General features: G+C 46.6%; 1 protein-coding gene across 5 annotated transcripts in view; it reads right to left on the reverse strand.

Annotated features, from left to right (window-relative positions):
- The window catches only part of arvcfb (ARVCF delta catenin family member b), a 145,057-nt gene extending 129,423 nt beyond the window's left edge, over nucleotides 1-15,634 (reverse strand). For all 5 annotated transcript variants that reach the window (XM_083785070.1, XM_083785067.1, XM_083785069.1 and 2 more), the window contains exon 1: nucleotides 14,991-15,634. In XM_083785070.1, the coding sequence (XP_083641196.1) occupies nucleotides 14,991-15,011 (21 nt within the window). In that variant the 5' untranslated portion in view covers nucleotides 15,012-15,634. The remainder of the gene's footprint in view (nucleotides 1-14,990) is intronic.
- Between the last annotated feature and the right edge of the window lie 479 nt (nucleotides 15,635-16,113).

Raw genomic sequence — 16,113 nt, forward strand, 5'->3', positions numbered from 1 at the left:
ATGACGGAAAGAATTCAGGGAAAAGGACTTGTGCGGTCTGTGTCAACAGGCTTTGTTTGCTTAACTTTGAGAACCTTGGATGAGTTGTTAGTGCTCTCTTTCCTTCTTCTGACGAGGAGGAGAAGGAGGAGGGCGAACAGCCGTGTCCAGCCCCTGACCCTTCAGTCTGTCAAAACCAGGGGCCTCCTTTATTTTCTCTCAGGAAAGCGTAGCTTGGTAACCAATGGCAACGTGCAGCCGCCATAGGGGAAATAGGCTATAATAAATACAGACTGGAGCCAAAAGGAAAAATACAAGGATGTGATTTTTGAGCAGCAGGGATGTTGTTTCAGAGGAGATACATTTGGAGCACTGCTCGTCCAACACAATTTTGTTTTCTTCCAGCTCGGACAGAGACTACCGAAAGAATCTCTGCCCCCAACAGATGTAGAGTGATGTATCTACGTCCACACAGCCCCAAACAGACAGACACAAACACACAGAGAGGGTCGAAAGCATAGTCTTTCCCTCCCCGGCATGTCTGAATAGAAAAATGTCAATTCCAAGAGATGGAGGAGTAGTGGTTACAGCGGTTGGAGCAATAATACACAGAATCCACTATCTGCCACTAGGGAAAAGATTGTCGACAGAATACCTAAATGTAATAATGTAATATAATGTAATAAGGAGAATGGACTGAACAGGCTCCATTAAAAACAGTGCAAACAGGATATGAGCACAGATCAAAGAATTGCTTGGCAGCAGAGCGTCTATAACCAGGCTTACTAACGGTGCCAAGATGGCAGCCTCCTCCAAGCCCCGCAGTGGGGTTTTTAGCTTCATCATCTACCACCTCCGCTCTGCCTGGCACCTGTTCTTACAGAAATCCACATGAACCCGCCTGGCACCGATTTACATGGCACCATGTACCACTTCACAGCCCATTTCACATTCCATTCAAATGTAGTGTGCCGTGTGTGTATGCAAGTGACTGACTGTAAGGTGTATGTGGAAATGTGTGTGCATTCAAGAACTCTCTCATTATAGGTACGAGCAGTGAAATGTGTGCAACAACAATAAATATAGGCCTAATACTGGGTTTTAAAGAAATAAGTAGAAATAATGTTCAAAAACACAGACAAGATCCACACAATTTTGAAGAAGAGAAAAACCTTAGCCAATGTGGATAAACAAAGGGTAAATAATCAGAATTCAGGTGTTTGTTTACAGTCCATTGTTTCTGTCATGGAGTGACTCTGTGCATGGGACTAGTATAATTCCCTCGGGTGGTAAAGGGATGAGTGAAAAGTACGTACTCCATTGGCTGAACGCGTAAGAACCATAGATCTCCCATGGATTTCGACCAGTTATTTCCGTCATAAGAAAACACCACTCCCTGGATCGTGTTAGTTTCTCTATCCATTCACAGAAAGCTGTTCTACATTGAGTGGCTTATATCAATCTCAGTAGAAGACCAAAGTTAGTCATAATGTCATTGAAATTACAATTTCAAAATCCGTAATCGTGTTAATCTTTACTCGTGCATTTACGTGTGTGAGTACATGAGCCCTATCCATGTGTCTGTGCATGTGCATTTACATGCAATGGGGGCAGGATGTCATTTCACAGTCATGGAGAAAGACAGTGGGCCGTGGAGAAAACCCACTGTGGGAGATGCAACCAGTGGAGCGTCAATAGACAGCTCAAAGGAATCCAGTGGAACGTTTGACCCGGGAAAGCATATGACTCTCATTGTTCACCGGCAGCTCCTCTGGGAAACCTCAGCAGCCTGCTTGTTGAAGAAGATGAGATGAATAAGAAAGTCTTATGCGATGTGCACGTGATAGGCCGGACAAAGTGTCTGGATGCATCCACTACCACTGAACTGTATAGGAGCCATTGTCGGGAAATAGCTAAAGTTACACCAAAGAATGCCAGAAACGTATCCAACTTTTTTTAGGTGGGAGTTTATTTGTTATTGTTGTTGGTTCCTGATTTGGCTGAACTCTTGCCACTTGAGTGATCATACTTTGTGTGCGTAGGCGAGGCTGAGGTTGGGCTTGTGGCTGCTAGTGGGTGTTGCAGGAGCCACTGTGGTCCCAACAACCTATGCAGTGGTTTGAACAGCTTTCTGTTGTTCTATTTCACACTATCCACTATCCTATTGTTTGCTTGCTCACCTTCTCTCGAACTCTTGTCTCTCTTGTTTTCACACTTCCCCGATCCTTGGATTCCAGCCATCAACCGTAAAGGCCATCATTGTCTGCACTCTGCCAATGGAGGGGAATTTGAAAACAGCATTCCAATGAACCACTGGACCTCATCAGTGCAACTCAACCAATGGACTATTTTCTATACTTTTCTTTTCTTCTTTTTTGGGGCAGTCCGCCTCCACCTCCTTTGTCATTCGTTTGTTGAGACAGAAATATATTAGGAACACGTATACGGAGAAAAAATAACAGACTCTAACAACATTCGGTCCTTGGTCAGCCGTACTGTATGTGCAGTATATATGTATAAAAAACGCACGCACACACGCGCACATGCGCACGCACGCACACACACACACACACACACACACACACACATACACACACACACACACACACACACACACACACACACACACACACACACACACACACACACACACACGCACACGCACACGCACAAGCACACACACACACACAGTACGTATACCATATAGAATCCACAACTATGGAGAGTCCACAATCATTTACTAAACCAGTAAGACGCCTAAGGGCGAGAAGTGACCTTGCCCTAAAGGGCAAGGTCACTTGCACGCACCATTGACGGCAGACTGCTGGACTATAGTGACCATATATAGAGATGTGATGTCACGATACGTGACCATATATGGAGGCTTGGGTTATGATGTCACCATATATAGGAGGACAATCCCATATATGGTCATGCCTGGGGTGACCAACCAACCAACCAGCACACAGACGGGAAATGCACGATTCCAAAGTAAATGCGACCTGCGACATTGAAGAAGAAGGATGGATGGGGAAGGATCAACATATGGAATGTCAGAACAGGTTCTGACTCATATATGGAGATCTAAGGGTTTGAGGTCAGATGTAGAGTTGCTGGCCAATATTGATGACATCAGGGATCTCCATATATGGGTCTAACTGCGACAGCAGGTCGCATTTACTATGACATCATCCCTGATAATGTCACGTGATGTCACGATGACCTGGGCACCATATATGGGGGTTGATGTCACGTGATGTCACGATGACCTTGGGGGCTTGCCTGGGGTGACCAAGCAACTAAACCAACGCAATGATAGGAAATGCGCGATTCCATAGTAAATGCGACCGCATACTCCCTACAAGTGAGTAATCAAAACATTCTCATTGTTTATTTAAACTGTAAAAAGTGTCCTGTAAGTCCATATGGGCTGGGCTTCTTCGGAAGCATGACACTTAAATAAATAATCAATCAATCAAATCAATCGTAATCAAAAATAATAATTAGACCCATTTTATCAGTAGAAAGGTTGAGAGGGAGGCGTCAAAGATAGAGGAGGCGTAGGAGAGAAGGCTCTGGCAGGACTCAATCCTCCAGGCCTGAGGCCAGAGATTAAGCACTTCTCTATCTATGTGTACAAGAGTGTCATTTACACGGATTCTAGCATAGCTATTGAACCATGCAGGCAATGACTGAAACCAGGCTTCCCCGGTAAGCCACATGTCGAGGTAATGCAAAGGGCTGTCCTGCACTCGCAGAGCTACCGCTAAAGAGCTGTCAGAGGGAATCATTAATCCCAGAAGGCAGTGGGAGACAGATGGCACGATGATAGGAGGATCGATGCCGGCTCAACCACCCCTTCCCCTTTTTCTCCCTCCCTGAAGTCCAACCCCACAGCTTCCAGGGGCCAGTCAGCCCCCGGAGGCAGTGGAAGTGGGCTAATCCATCTATAAAAGAAAGTTCCAGACTAAACACACGCACAAGAGTGGTCAGAGATGTTGACGTGTTGAGTGATGTTACTTTCTGGGAGTATGGGGGCCCCCTTTGCTGGTCTAGGATCGAATCCCAAACAGCACCTTGGGATTCCTCCTTTGCACTTCTCCCTTATGCCGTCTCCCACATTGCTTTCATACTAGTATGTCTCTCAAGAATACAAAAGGAAGTCGACTATAGTCTATAGACTGAAACAGAGGAACCTTTTTGTTGTTAATCTGACATAACACAAGCCACTCCCCCACTCACACACATGTACAATGTTATGTTTTAACCAATGGTTAATGTATGTGATGGACCGGGGGGAGGGGGTTGTAACAGAAAGAGGCGGTGCGAAAGGCATGTTTACGTCCCATTATTTCTGGTATGACTATTCCTCATCCCCATAGCTACAATGTTATGTTCTGACCAGAACAATGTGCATGGGACCCACAGGAGGTCTCAGAGGAGGGGAGTATAGGAAAAGTATAGGAAAGCATTTCGTATCCGTGTTTCTGCTTGAAGGAAGCCCCTATGAGGACTTTGACCTCTCCACCCTCCGGGCCCCTTTAAGAGGTCCCCAGCTGCAGCAGCGACAGCAGAGGGAGGGAGAGGGAGAGGGAGGGAGGGGGCAGAGACTATAATGTATGGAGCCTATACATAACTGTCAAAGAAGCCCCAGTTCCTTTGAAAAGGGGCCCAGAACCAAACACGCTGATCTTGGGGTCTGAGTGAAAGTCAGCGAGTGTGCAGTAAGACGTACAGGAAGAGACTTTTGTTCAGGTTTATTCATCCAGGAACTAGACCGGCGGCCATGGATGCCTTTTTATAGAAACCCCCCTGCTTCACATTATGGTTGCACACACACTGACAACTGGGAGTTGTCCAGTACAGTCTTCAACAGAGCTACAACTGAGCAACTGAGGTTTAAGTGCCTTGCTCAAGGTGTGAGGTTCATGTTTTACTTTCACTTTGCCCCGCCCAGATTTCCCTATAGCAGACCTGGGGAATTGAACTAGGATGTTTGCAGTCATAGAGCCCACTCTGTGTGGTAACTAAGTTACCACCGCCGAATGGGGGGGGAAAACCAGGACTGGATGAAAGGTATAGGGACTGAACTCCTCATCGATCACAGCATCAATGGCTGTCCCTAATGCTCCTTCCGGGACAAATAGCACACATATCACATCAATCTATCAATGAGCCGCTAATCCTATAGTCTACCTTGAGCACTGTTTGTCCCTTCGCGGTCCTTCCGACGCACTTCACCGATCCAACGACCCCCCCCCCCCCCCCCGCCCCCTATCCCTCCCCACCCGCCTCTCTGAGCGGAAATTAAATCTCTTCTATCAATATTGTTGCTGAGACGGGCTAGACAGCGGTGGCCCTTACAGCATAATTCACGGCAAGCGGTATTTTCAGGATGCCAATTAGAGTCCAACTCCGGGCCACATCGTCTACATTTACATCACTGCGCACCTCGCTAACTGGTGCCGTACCGACGTGAGGAAGACGGGACTACTTCTCTGTGTGCAGGCTTTAATGACACAAAGCAAACACGTGAAGCTGACTGCCAAGCACCGACAGCCCCCTGGGGTCATTAATCACTGGCTTTAGGGTCGACGGGGGGCCTCGTCCATCCAATGTTGCCATAGCGCTGCCCAAAAGCAAACTGTCACATCTGTACCTTTACCAACCACTATCCCCTTGGTGCCAAGCCAATTACAGTGCAGTCAACTGCAAAGACACACACACACACACACACACACACACACACACACACACACACACCGTACAACCACACACGTTATCTCTTTTATTTATTTCAAGATCTGTAAGCCTCGAACAAAGCCAACTTGGACCGTGACAAATAATGACAACAAACTGTTTGTTCGGTCCAAAATATTTTGGGCCGAACAAATTATTACAAAGAAGAAAAACAACAAAAGAAGTGTAACCTTCTCTTTTTTTCTTCTTTCCTGACAATAATTACCAGACATCAAGAAGGAACTAGTGCAGTAGCCGTTCAGACACACACACACAAACACACACACACACACACACATGTGGACACGCACGCACGCACACACACACACACACACACACACACACACACACACACACACACACACACACATAAGTCAAAAGGGAGACATCGAAGAGGAAGAATGGATGGGGAAGGATCAACATATGGAATGTCAGAACAGGTTCTGAAACACATCCACATATATAGAGATCTAAGGGTTTGAGGTCAGATGTAGAGTTGCTGGCCAATAGTGTTGACATCGGGGATGTCTATATATGGGCTTAACTGTGACAGCAGGTCGCGTTTACCATGACATCAGGGTCTCCACAACATCTCCATCCCTGATGATGACGTCACGAGACCTGGGCAACATATATGGTGCCCGACACACTAACTGACGGGAAATGCTCGATTCCATAGTTAACTGCGACTTTCGGTCGCAAATAATAGATAGCAGTGGCCCCCTCGGCCTTGATTCTATTATACATTATTATATTATTACATTTGGCCACTAGAACCTCACATTAGTGTCCTGCACTGTCCCATGAGACATGAGTATACCTCCTTTATTGCATCAAACCATTTCAGTCTGCAAAGTAGAATTGCTATGGAGTAGTTACAATACTAGCACAGCACTAATGTAGCAGTACAGTACTATTGTGTACTATTTGCTGACAGTACTTTACACAAGTGAATAGCTTTAATACTAACTACCTCATAAATGATTCCACAGGGCAGGGCTGTTTATAATGAGAACCAAACCGATGGCTTCATGTAACTGCACAGCGAGATTACTGTGTAAATATTGTGTCACTGCAATAATTTACTCCTCGGATCGGATGCAGCCGCGAGAGAAGGTAAACCGTGACGGGTTCCCTTCGTCTCTGGTCAGCCTCTGGTGAAGTGTGACGGACTGCTTTACTGTTTTCTCTGCATGGGGCCAGTATAGTCCTCTTATCTGTCCAATCAGAAAACACGTTGCTGTCTTCCTGAAGGACAGACAGATTGGGGGGGTGTTTACTGTGAGACTGTGAATCCCATTCCCACAGAAACAAGAGCCTGCTCCCCAGCCTGGAGACATAACACTAAGGAAATAAGCAGGGAGCACAAATGATGTAGCTCTGTGGGCTGCAACTATCGATTATTTTCTTCCATCCTACAGTATAACTTTTTTGATTGATTGAATAATCCCCCAAAAAGTATATCAAATCAATCAAATCAACGAGAATCTTTTTTGTTTCGTTTTATGTTTTTTGTTTTGTGGCTTTCGCCTTTATTTTATATTTTTTTATGGAGGGACAGACAGTAGGTTGACAGGAAATGGGGAGAGAGATGGGGGGGGGGAAGACATGCAGTAAAGGCCGTCGGGATCGGGAGTCGAACCCGCGGCACACTGCCAGACGGGATTGCCAGCTATGGTCAGTTGGCCACTGAGCTACTGAGCTATGGCCCGGGCAAACGAGAAACTTTTCTACGTGATTAACCACTTAAGCCCCATTTTACATACTCAAAACAGCTGATCTACAAGCTGATCACATCACAACATATTGTGAGCCTGTAGATCTGCTATTTTTGGTATCTTTTTTTTTTTTTTAGATTTTTTTTTTGCGGCTTACGCCTTTTATTGATTTTTGAAGGGACAGACAGTAGGCTGACAGGAAACGGGAGAGAGATGGGGGGATGACATGCAGTAAAGGCCGTCGAGTCGAACCCGCGGCACACTGCGACTGGATCACCAGTCCGGTGCCCAGACCGTTACGCTACGGCCTGGGCCTATTTTTGGTATCTTGATAATTGATTATATTTTTGTGTGTGGGACTGGGACTGTGTGTTTGTCTGTGTGTGCATGCGTGCGTGCGTGCGTGCGTGCGTGCGTGCGTGCGTGCGTGCGTGCGTGTGTGTGTGTGTGTGTGTGTGTGTGCGTGCGTGCGTGCGTGAGTGCATGCGTGCATTTGCGTTGCTCCAGTTCAGGGAAAGGCAAGGGGTTCATGGTATAGCTGACTCAGTTACATGTTGAAGCATTTACTTAGCAGCGGGAAAACCTCCCTCAACCATCTGAGATCTCATCGACAATTCATTGGATTCTACACTACACACATCACCCACAAGAAGAAGAAACCGCATAAATAATGTAATGTATGCAGGGATTGGCAAGAAATGCATGTGTGCGCATGATCACGTATGCACGCACACACACACCGCAAAAATATGACAGCTAGCTTGGATAATATGCTGCCATCTCATTAATGCGCAGCGTATTCTCCCTTAACACTGTTTCCAAACACAGAGGAAGATGTGAAAGCATCCATCTCCAGGCCCTGATTCATTGCCACTCAGTGTGGGATTTTTCTTTGTTTAATTCCATGGGCAAGATGATGAATGTTTGGCAGGGGCCTCAGGAGGACCAACTGTTTGTGTGTGAGAAAGAGAGAGAGAGAGAGACAGACAGACAGAGAGAGAGAGATGCTGTCATGGTCCTCCTCACCCGCAGTCGGTCAGCCAGTGAGTGAGAATGTCCAGGCCTGCTTTAGGTTGCGTTGTCAGGCTGCCAAATGGGTTAGGAGGGACAGAGGGGATAAATACCGAACAGCGAGTGTCTCATGTGGGAACCGGATGGGGGGGGGGGGGGGGGCAGAGAGGGATGGTCAGGTCTCTTTCTGGTGCCCACAGCACTCTGCTGTGTCACTGAACATATGGGCCAGACACCTAAAGACTGATTCACAATGTGTGCCAGTGTCACATGCCGGAAATATAAAATGGAACACAAAACCATTGTACAATGGAGTATAAAATAAGTGTTAGGTCCCTATAGGAGGAGTATACTTTAGCCTGGAACATAACAGGAAGCATTTGTGTATGTTTCTTTGTTTAAAAGTCCTTGTTTCACGACGTGCAGTGCATGTAATGAACTGACTTTCAAAGTCACCAAACATTCACTAAACTTCTAATTCAAAGATTTAAAGTAAAGGTTCAAAATTACATGAGAATAATAATGCCTCAGGGATGCAGTGTTTGTAAATAATCATTCTTATCACCTGCTTTAATCTCCTTGGCGCACAAGAGTGGTGGGGTTTGAACATGGAGGCTGGCTCACTGTGTTGATGATCGTAATGCTGGGATACAGGGGTCTGGGTTGCAGGTCAGCTGTTCCTATATGATCTCAGCTTGGGTTACTGAAAACTGGCACCCAATCAAAGGCAGAGAGGTGGGGACAGTGTGTGTGTGTGTGTGTGTGTGTGTGCGTGCGTGCGTGCGTGTGGTGGGGCGGGGGAGTAGCTGCATGTCAAACTGTCATGGGTCATGCGATAAGAGCAGCCGCGAGAAAGGAATGGGAAACACGGAGAGCATGGTCAAGTTTAGCAAGGCGGCATGATATATAGAGCCATTTTGGGGCTGGACCATTATACAGAAATACACATGCACACACATGTATATGGAGTCGTCAGTCAGCAGGCACTAACGAGTGTACAGTATCTTACACGATACTGCACCTCTCCTCCTGTCCTTCTTCCCTTCCTTCCTTCCTTCCTTCCTTCCTTCCTTCGCTCTTTCTGCTTATAGAGATCCATCTAGTCACACAGACTATTGACTGTTTCGATGTTTCCGGTCACTGGCCTCTGTGATCCCCCCACCCCACGAACTGCTCTGCGTGAGCACGCAGCACACCATACACACAACACACACACACACACACGTTTGAAAACAATACCTCCTCTCATGCTCTACATATGTACAAACATCAAGTGAAGCGAGGGGGGCTCTTATCATCGTGCATCATATGACGTCAAATAGACACTATGCCAATTTAATGTTTGTTTAAGATGAAGTTTGTGGACGGTTGTCCAGCGCCCTTTGAGCGCCCCTCAAAACAATATAGATTTTCAGGAGAATGCAATATTGGGAGGAAAGCACTTCCGTAGGCACTCCTGGAAAGGGAAACCTTGTGGAAAGAGGCACAGGGGAGAATGGCATACTGGAGGGGGGGGGGGGGGGGGGATAACAGAAAAACATGAAGATAAGAAATAAATGCATCAGAATTAAGAAACTGTACAGAAAGACTCACTCAGTGATACTACGGACGAAAGGCTAGAAAGACTCACTCAGTGATACTACAGACGAAAGGCTCCTTTAGATTAAAGACTCACTCAGTGATACTACAGACGAAAGGCTAGAAAGACTCACTCAGTGATACTACAGACGAAAGGCTAGAAAGACTCACTCAGTGATACTACAGACGAAAGGCTAGAAAGACTCACTCAGTGATACTACAGACGAAAGGCTCCTTTAGATTAAAGACTCACTCAGTGATACTACAGACGAAAGGCTCCTTTAGATTAAAGACTCACTCAGTGATACTACAGACGAAAGGCTCCTTTAGATTAAAGACTCACTCAGTGATACTACAGACGAAAGGCTCCTTTAGATTAAAGACTCACTCAGTGATACTACAGACGAAAGGCTCCTTTAGATTAAAGACTCACTCAGTGATACTACAGACGAAAGGCTCCTTTAGATTAAAGACTCACTCAGTGATACTACAGACGAAAGGCTCCTTTAGATTAAAGACTCACTCAGTGATACTACAGACGAAAGGCTCCTTTAGATTAAAGACTCACTCAGTGATACTACAGACGAAAGGCTCCTTTAGATTAAAGACTCACTCAGTGATACTACAGACGAAAGGCTCCTTTAGATTTCAACATTCTGGTAGAAACCCCTCTGCAATCTGGATCGAAAGATCCCCACCTTTAGACTGAAGCACTGATTAATTACTTTGTTATTCAGGTTCACATCTCACTGCCGAGCCAGACAGAGCGAGGACACAGGCACATATACACAGACAGAGTGTGAAGTGTGACAGACCTTGGCAAGATTGTAACTCGATAATGTATAATGCTTTCCCTTCTCTCCGGTGGAAAGATCCCCCCTGTTCCTTTATTTGTTTGTGACACTACACTTTGTTGGCAACTTGAATGCAGAAAACAATTTGGGTCCCGCCCTGTTGAACTATAATGAAATTCTAAAATTAAAGGCAGGTCTATATTTATCGTGGAAACATGGTCTCTGGGCCCAGACCTCCCCAGTAATTGAGGGCTATGCAGCTAATCTTCACAAGAGCTAAAACTCATTTACTATAAGCTCTATAGCTCTGCCGCAGCATTAAGACAAGGTCGAAGAAGATCAGCACATCTCTCTCTCTCTCTCTCTAACCTTTCTCTTCCCTCAATATCTACAGGGCTTATGAGTCCATTTATGTGAGCAGATGTCCAGCTTTGGGATGGTGTGGGGGCATGTATTTTACTTGCTTAATTTAAGAGTGGCGACAGTGCATGGTACCTTTGTATTCATTATTGACGTGCAAAGCAGGAAAGATGAATGGGAAACAACATAAGATATGTACGAGGAGAAAGTCTGGTGGAATTCAGCAGGGACCACGGCCACGTCACTTTCTCATACATAACCATAAGCAAACCTGATTACGCTCCAATATAGCCAGCGGGAATATCTAACCATCGAATGGTTAGATATTCGGTTGTCCAGAACCTATATGTCCATAATGTAGGCATATATAGATATCCAGAACGTAGACATGAGGGATCTCCATACAGTATATGGGCATGAAAGGGACATGGACTGACAAATACAGAGATCTTTATCCCATTTTGAACGGGAACCCATTTTGGTGTTAGCATCATGTCGTGCTTTAGCTATTTAAAAATAACAGATCTACAAGCTCATATCGCGCCACCGAGTGGCGCGATACGAGCTTGTAGGTCTGCTATTTTTGAAAAATCGAAGAACGACTGACATTTTTAGAATCTGATCTCAGGTCAGTATGGGTTCGTCAGACCAGTGTGTGTCCAGTGGAAACCTCGTGTGAATCTGATCTCAGGTCAGAATGGGTTATATATGGGCACAAAAAGGACAGACGGGTACAACAGCAGCTTTGACAAAGCTCCCGACACTATGACTCAAACATATCGGTCAAATCAGCGGTGCGAGGTAGGATGTGAGGGCTGCGTAGTGGCCCGAACCACCAAATTCTGTGACGTATTAACTGGACAGTTTTGTTAAGCGTTCACTCAATTATTCGGGGCTGCCTAAATGTGGTATAGTGTTTTATAATGAGGAACGTTTCACTCACGGTCCAACTAATGTTTTGATCTAGTCTTTGTTTTTTCCCTCAGTCATGCAGCAAAACAGTCAATCATGAGTGATGTGGAAGGAGTACGTTTTTGCACACCAGTCACAACACTACAAGCTGCAACTAGTAGTGCCCAAATAACAATGAAACCCCAAGATAATGTAACACATGGAGAAGAATTAAACTTTTTCATTTCAACCTGTTGTGTCCCAACAACAAAGTGTGTACCTGTAAAAACACACTGGCCTCTTGCTGTATTTTGGTGTTTTCACAGTTTACTTTGGTAAAACGTCCCCATCTACCAACATACTATATGCCCACGGTCTGTGTGATTTCTGGTATAGAGGGGTGGGTGCCGGTCAAAAACAGTCCTATTGGTTCACCCCCCCCCCCCCCCCCCCCCCGGTAGAAAACAGCAGAGAACACGGACGTCCCCAAATTTGGAGCAACGCGCCTCTGTTATTGGTTAGCGAAATACAAGTTGACTCCCACTTCCTATGCCAGATTTTCCATTGGGTTTCCCCAGGCTTTCGTGTCTGTCTGTATGTGCAAAGAAGTCTGTAAGAAGTTCTAACTTCTTCATCTTCACATTGACAAGATTGACACAAATTGATTGCTTGATTGATTGATTGACTGAATACTTTATAAACAGTTTTGCAAAAAGTATACAGCAGTATACAATGATGCTAAAAAGTCAATACAGAGATTCCTTTTCGGGGTGGACAGCTGGAACCCATACGTCTTACACAGCCCTGGCTACTGGCTAGGCAACCCAGCCTGGTGGAGATTATGTGCTCCGTGGAGTGCTCTTTTCTAGCTGTGTAGCCGAGGCCTAGCAATTTAAGCCGTCCGCGAAATGAACAGCTTCCCTCTCCCACCACGCCGGACGCTGCCGCCGCCCCCCCGCCACGCAGCCCACACCACCCAAGCAGGTGCTCCCAGGCTGAGGAATTTCCAACCAAGTTGAAAAGGTCACGCTACCGTATACCAGCCTGCCAGGCCAACAACGCACCCTGGGCTGAACTATCCCAAGCCTCCATTCCACGGGTATAGCCTATGGGCGGCATTCCGCAGCACAGACTCCATTTTGGGATGACGATGTGATGATGACCTCAAGGAAGGTTCTCATCATCCCTTTGCGGGAGATGACAAGAGTCATTTCAATTCTAAGTCGTTGCTTGCATTTGAATTGAGACACACAACCAATACGCCTATACTCACAAATAAGAGACAATGGTGAAAGGAATGTAAGCAGCCTACTGTTGGGGAGGACCAAAAGACAAACGGTTAGATCGACTGGCATTTATCCACTGGGTTAACGGTTAACACATTATCAGAGTTGCATGAATGGTTGAGAATGATAGAATGCTGGCATTATGTCAGAGCAGCCCCCCCAAACAAGGGAAGGGAGGGAACTCAGGGAGGTGCTAGGAAGAGTTGTCCTTAAATACTTTGTGCACAGTATCACGTGCGCATGCCGAATATATAGTTGTCTAGTCATATTGTGAACTTGTAGATCTGATATTTTCGGCAGCCCTATAGCCTACATGAAACAGGATTTTTGTCTTGTCTCTCCTCTGAGTCCTCTCTCCTGTGAGATATGGCTTTAGGTCTACCCGTTGCCTATAGCCCTGACCATGGATCACACGACAGCTGTGTCATAATATGACAGGGCTACTCTACCCGTTGCCATCCATGTGTCTGAGCGATGCCAACTCAGTGCCGAGCGCAGCAGGGGAGAGGCCGTCTGTGGTGAGTTTCCAACACAGGAGGAGCGCTTCCAGCCATTATTATGAGCACGCGCACAGACAAGCACGTACACAGAACGGGCTACTTACAACAGCCATTACCCAATACACACCTGTACAAATACAGCCCATGCTATTACACATGCACGCACACAGATAGCCTATTCAAAGACAAAGATATCTCTCTCACACTCATTCACACACGCACGCACGAGTGCACGCATACACACTCACAGGCTCACACTCACACTCACACTCACACACACACACACACACACAATGGGCCCGTACACAATTCCAGAAAGCACATTCCTGCGGTGTCTCATGGGAAGAAAACAAAAGCATTTAACGCCTCATCTCTCCAACTACGGGCACACTGCCTATAAATCCTGTCCCCCCTCTGCGCTCTGCCTCGCACACAACCCCATCATTTAGGAACTTTCAACACTTCACCGTGACGGGAACAGATACTGCCAGGCCAGGCGTGCCAGTTAAAAGTCAGACCTCTCGGTGCATATCCATCCACCACCCGCTATCAAAATGCCAGTGACGGAGACTGTTGATGTGTCAGAGGGAGCAGTCGTAATTCATATCATTGGCTGGGCTCCCTGCGAGGCGAGCCCCCCGACTATATTATATCATGCCATGTTTGCTATTTACAGCGAGAAAGAAGCGGAGCCAGAAACGGTCGAGACTGAAAACTGATGATGCGTAATAATAGCTGTAGGCTACTATAGGCTACACGCAAAACACTCACACGTGTGCGCCCCGCGCCAGTATAGCCTAAGAAGATGAGCCACTTAAATGCACACATAGCCTACACACACACACACTCACACACAGTATTTACTTCACACATCCACCCTGAAGGGCATCGATTAGTGCGCTCCCTGCAGACAGCAGGACACATTTGAGTAAAACCGCTATAAACCGATGCATAGATGGAAAACATCACCTCATGAGGCAACGAATGATCAATCACTTAATTGGACACATGTCATGTGTGAGATCAATAATGAAATGACAGACGTTGAAATGTGATAGGAAGGAAAGAGAGAGGGGGGCTAGGCACCATGCAAACAGGCAGCCTCAGCTGGACGGCGCGATCCGCACCACTAACCTGTTTCACTTCGGCGGGCATCGTCCAAAATCCTTTCGTTTAAAAATAATAATACGAACGACACTATATTTCCCCCTCCTTCACAAAACAAAAGTTCTTCTTTTCCTCCTGTCCGTCTCGCTTTTTCTTGTTTACGGCGAGATCCCCACTGTGTGCGCGCACAGCTAGCTCAGAGGAAGGCTGCCATCCTCTCTCTCTCTCTCTCTCTCTCTCTCTCTCTCTGTCTCTCTCTCGGTGAGCGAAGAGGAGTGAAAGACCTATCTTCTTTTCCGTTTTCTCGGCAGCAGAGACTGAGAGAGATGCTATACACCACGTATTGGTACTGGCAGTATAGGCTAGCTAGTATGGAAGGCTGGCTGGTGAGGAGACGAGTCGTGGACCAACCGGGCCGAGATTTTTTAAATGAAAAATAAATAAAATAAAAAATAGGAAAACCCCTGTGACGAAATCGGGAATCCAAAAATGTGAAGAAGGCGTAATTCAACCGTGTGCAGTCACTGTGCACAGTCACACGCGCGCGCGCAGACACACTCAAAAGTTACCCAGCGAGAACAAAACCCTCCAGGGCTGAGAGAAAGGGAGGAGAGAAGGAGGGAGGGGTGTATTTTTGTGTGAATAGAATGAGGGGTTCCCAGACCCAGACAGCCAGCCAGTGGTAGCTCTCTCTCTCTCTCTCTCTCTCTCTCTCTGGTGGGGTGGGTGGGACCATTGGCAGGTCTCTCTCTCTCTCTCTCTACTCCAGCTGCGTCTGTCTGTCAATTCCACCAACAACCAACCCCTCCCCTTAGCTGCCCCCGCCCCTCCATCCTCTCCCCTAGCTGTTTTAGGGACTGACAGGGCTGCCTCATTGGCATGGAAGATGCTGAGTGATAAAAAGGAGAATCTGAGGGAGAGAAAGTTGGAGAGAAAGAGGGGGGGGGGAGGCTACTTTGAGGCAAGGGCATCCCATCTGCATGCTCAAGCGCGCACACACACACACACACTGTCACACACACACACACACACACACACACACACACACACACACACGGCCCCCACTCTTGCGCGCAACTCTTTTCTCATGCAACGCTTTGTCCCATTCCCCTCGTTGCACTTGATATAAGGGAGGGGGTGAGAAGTACGT

The sequence above is a fragment of the Protomyctophum parallelum genome (genome assembly GCF_964188405.1).
Source record: "Protomyctophum parallelum genome assembly, chromosome: 15".
NCBI lineage: Eukaryota > Metazoa > Chordata > Actinopteri > Myctophiformes > Myctophidae > Protomyctophum > Protomyctophum parallelum.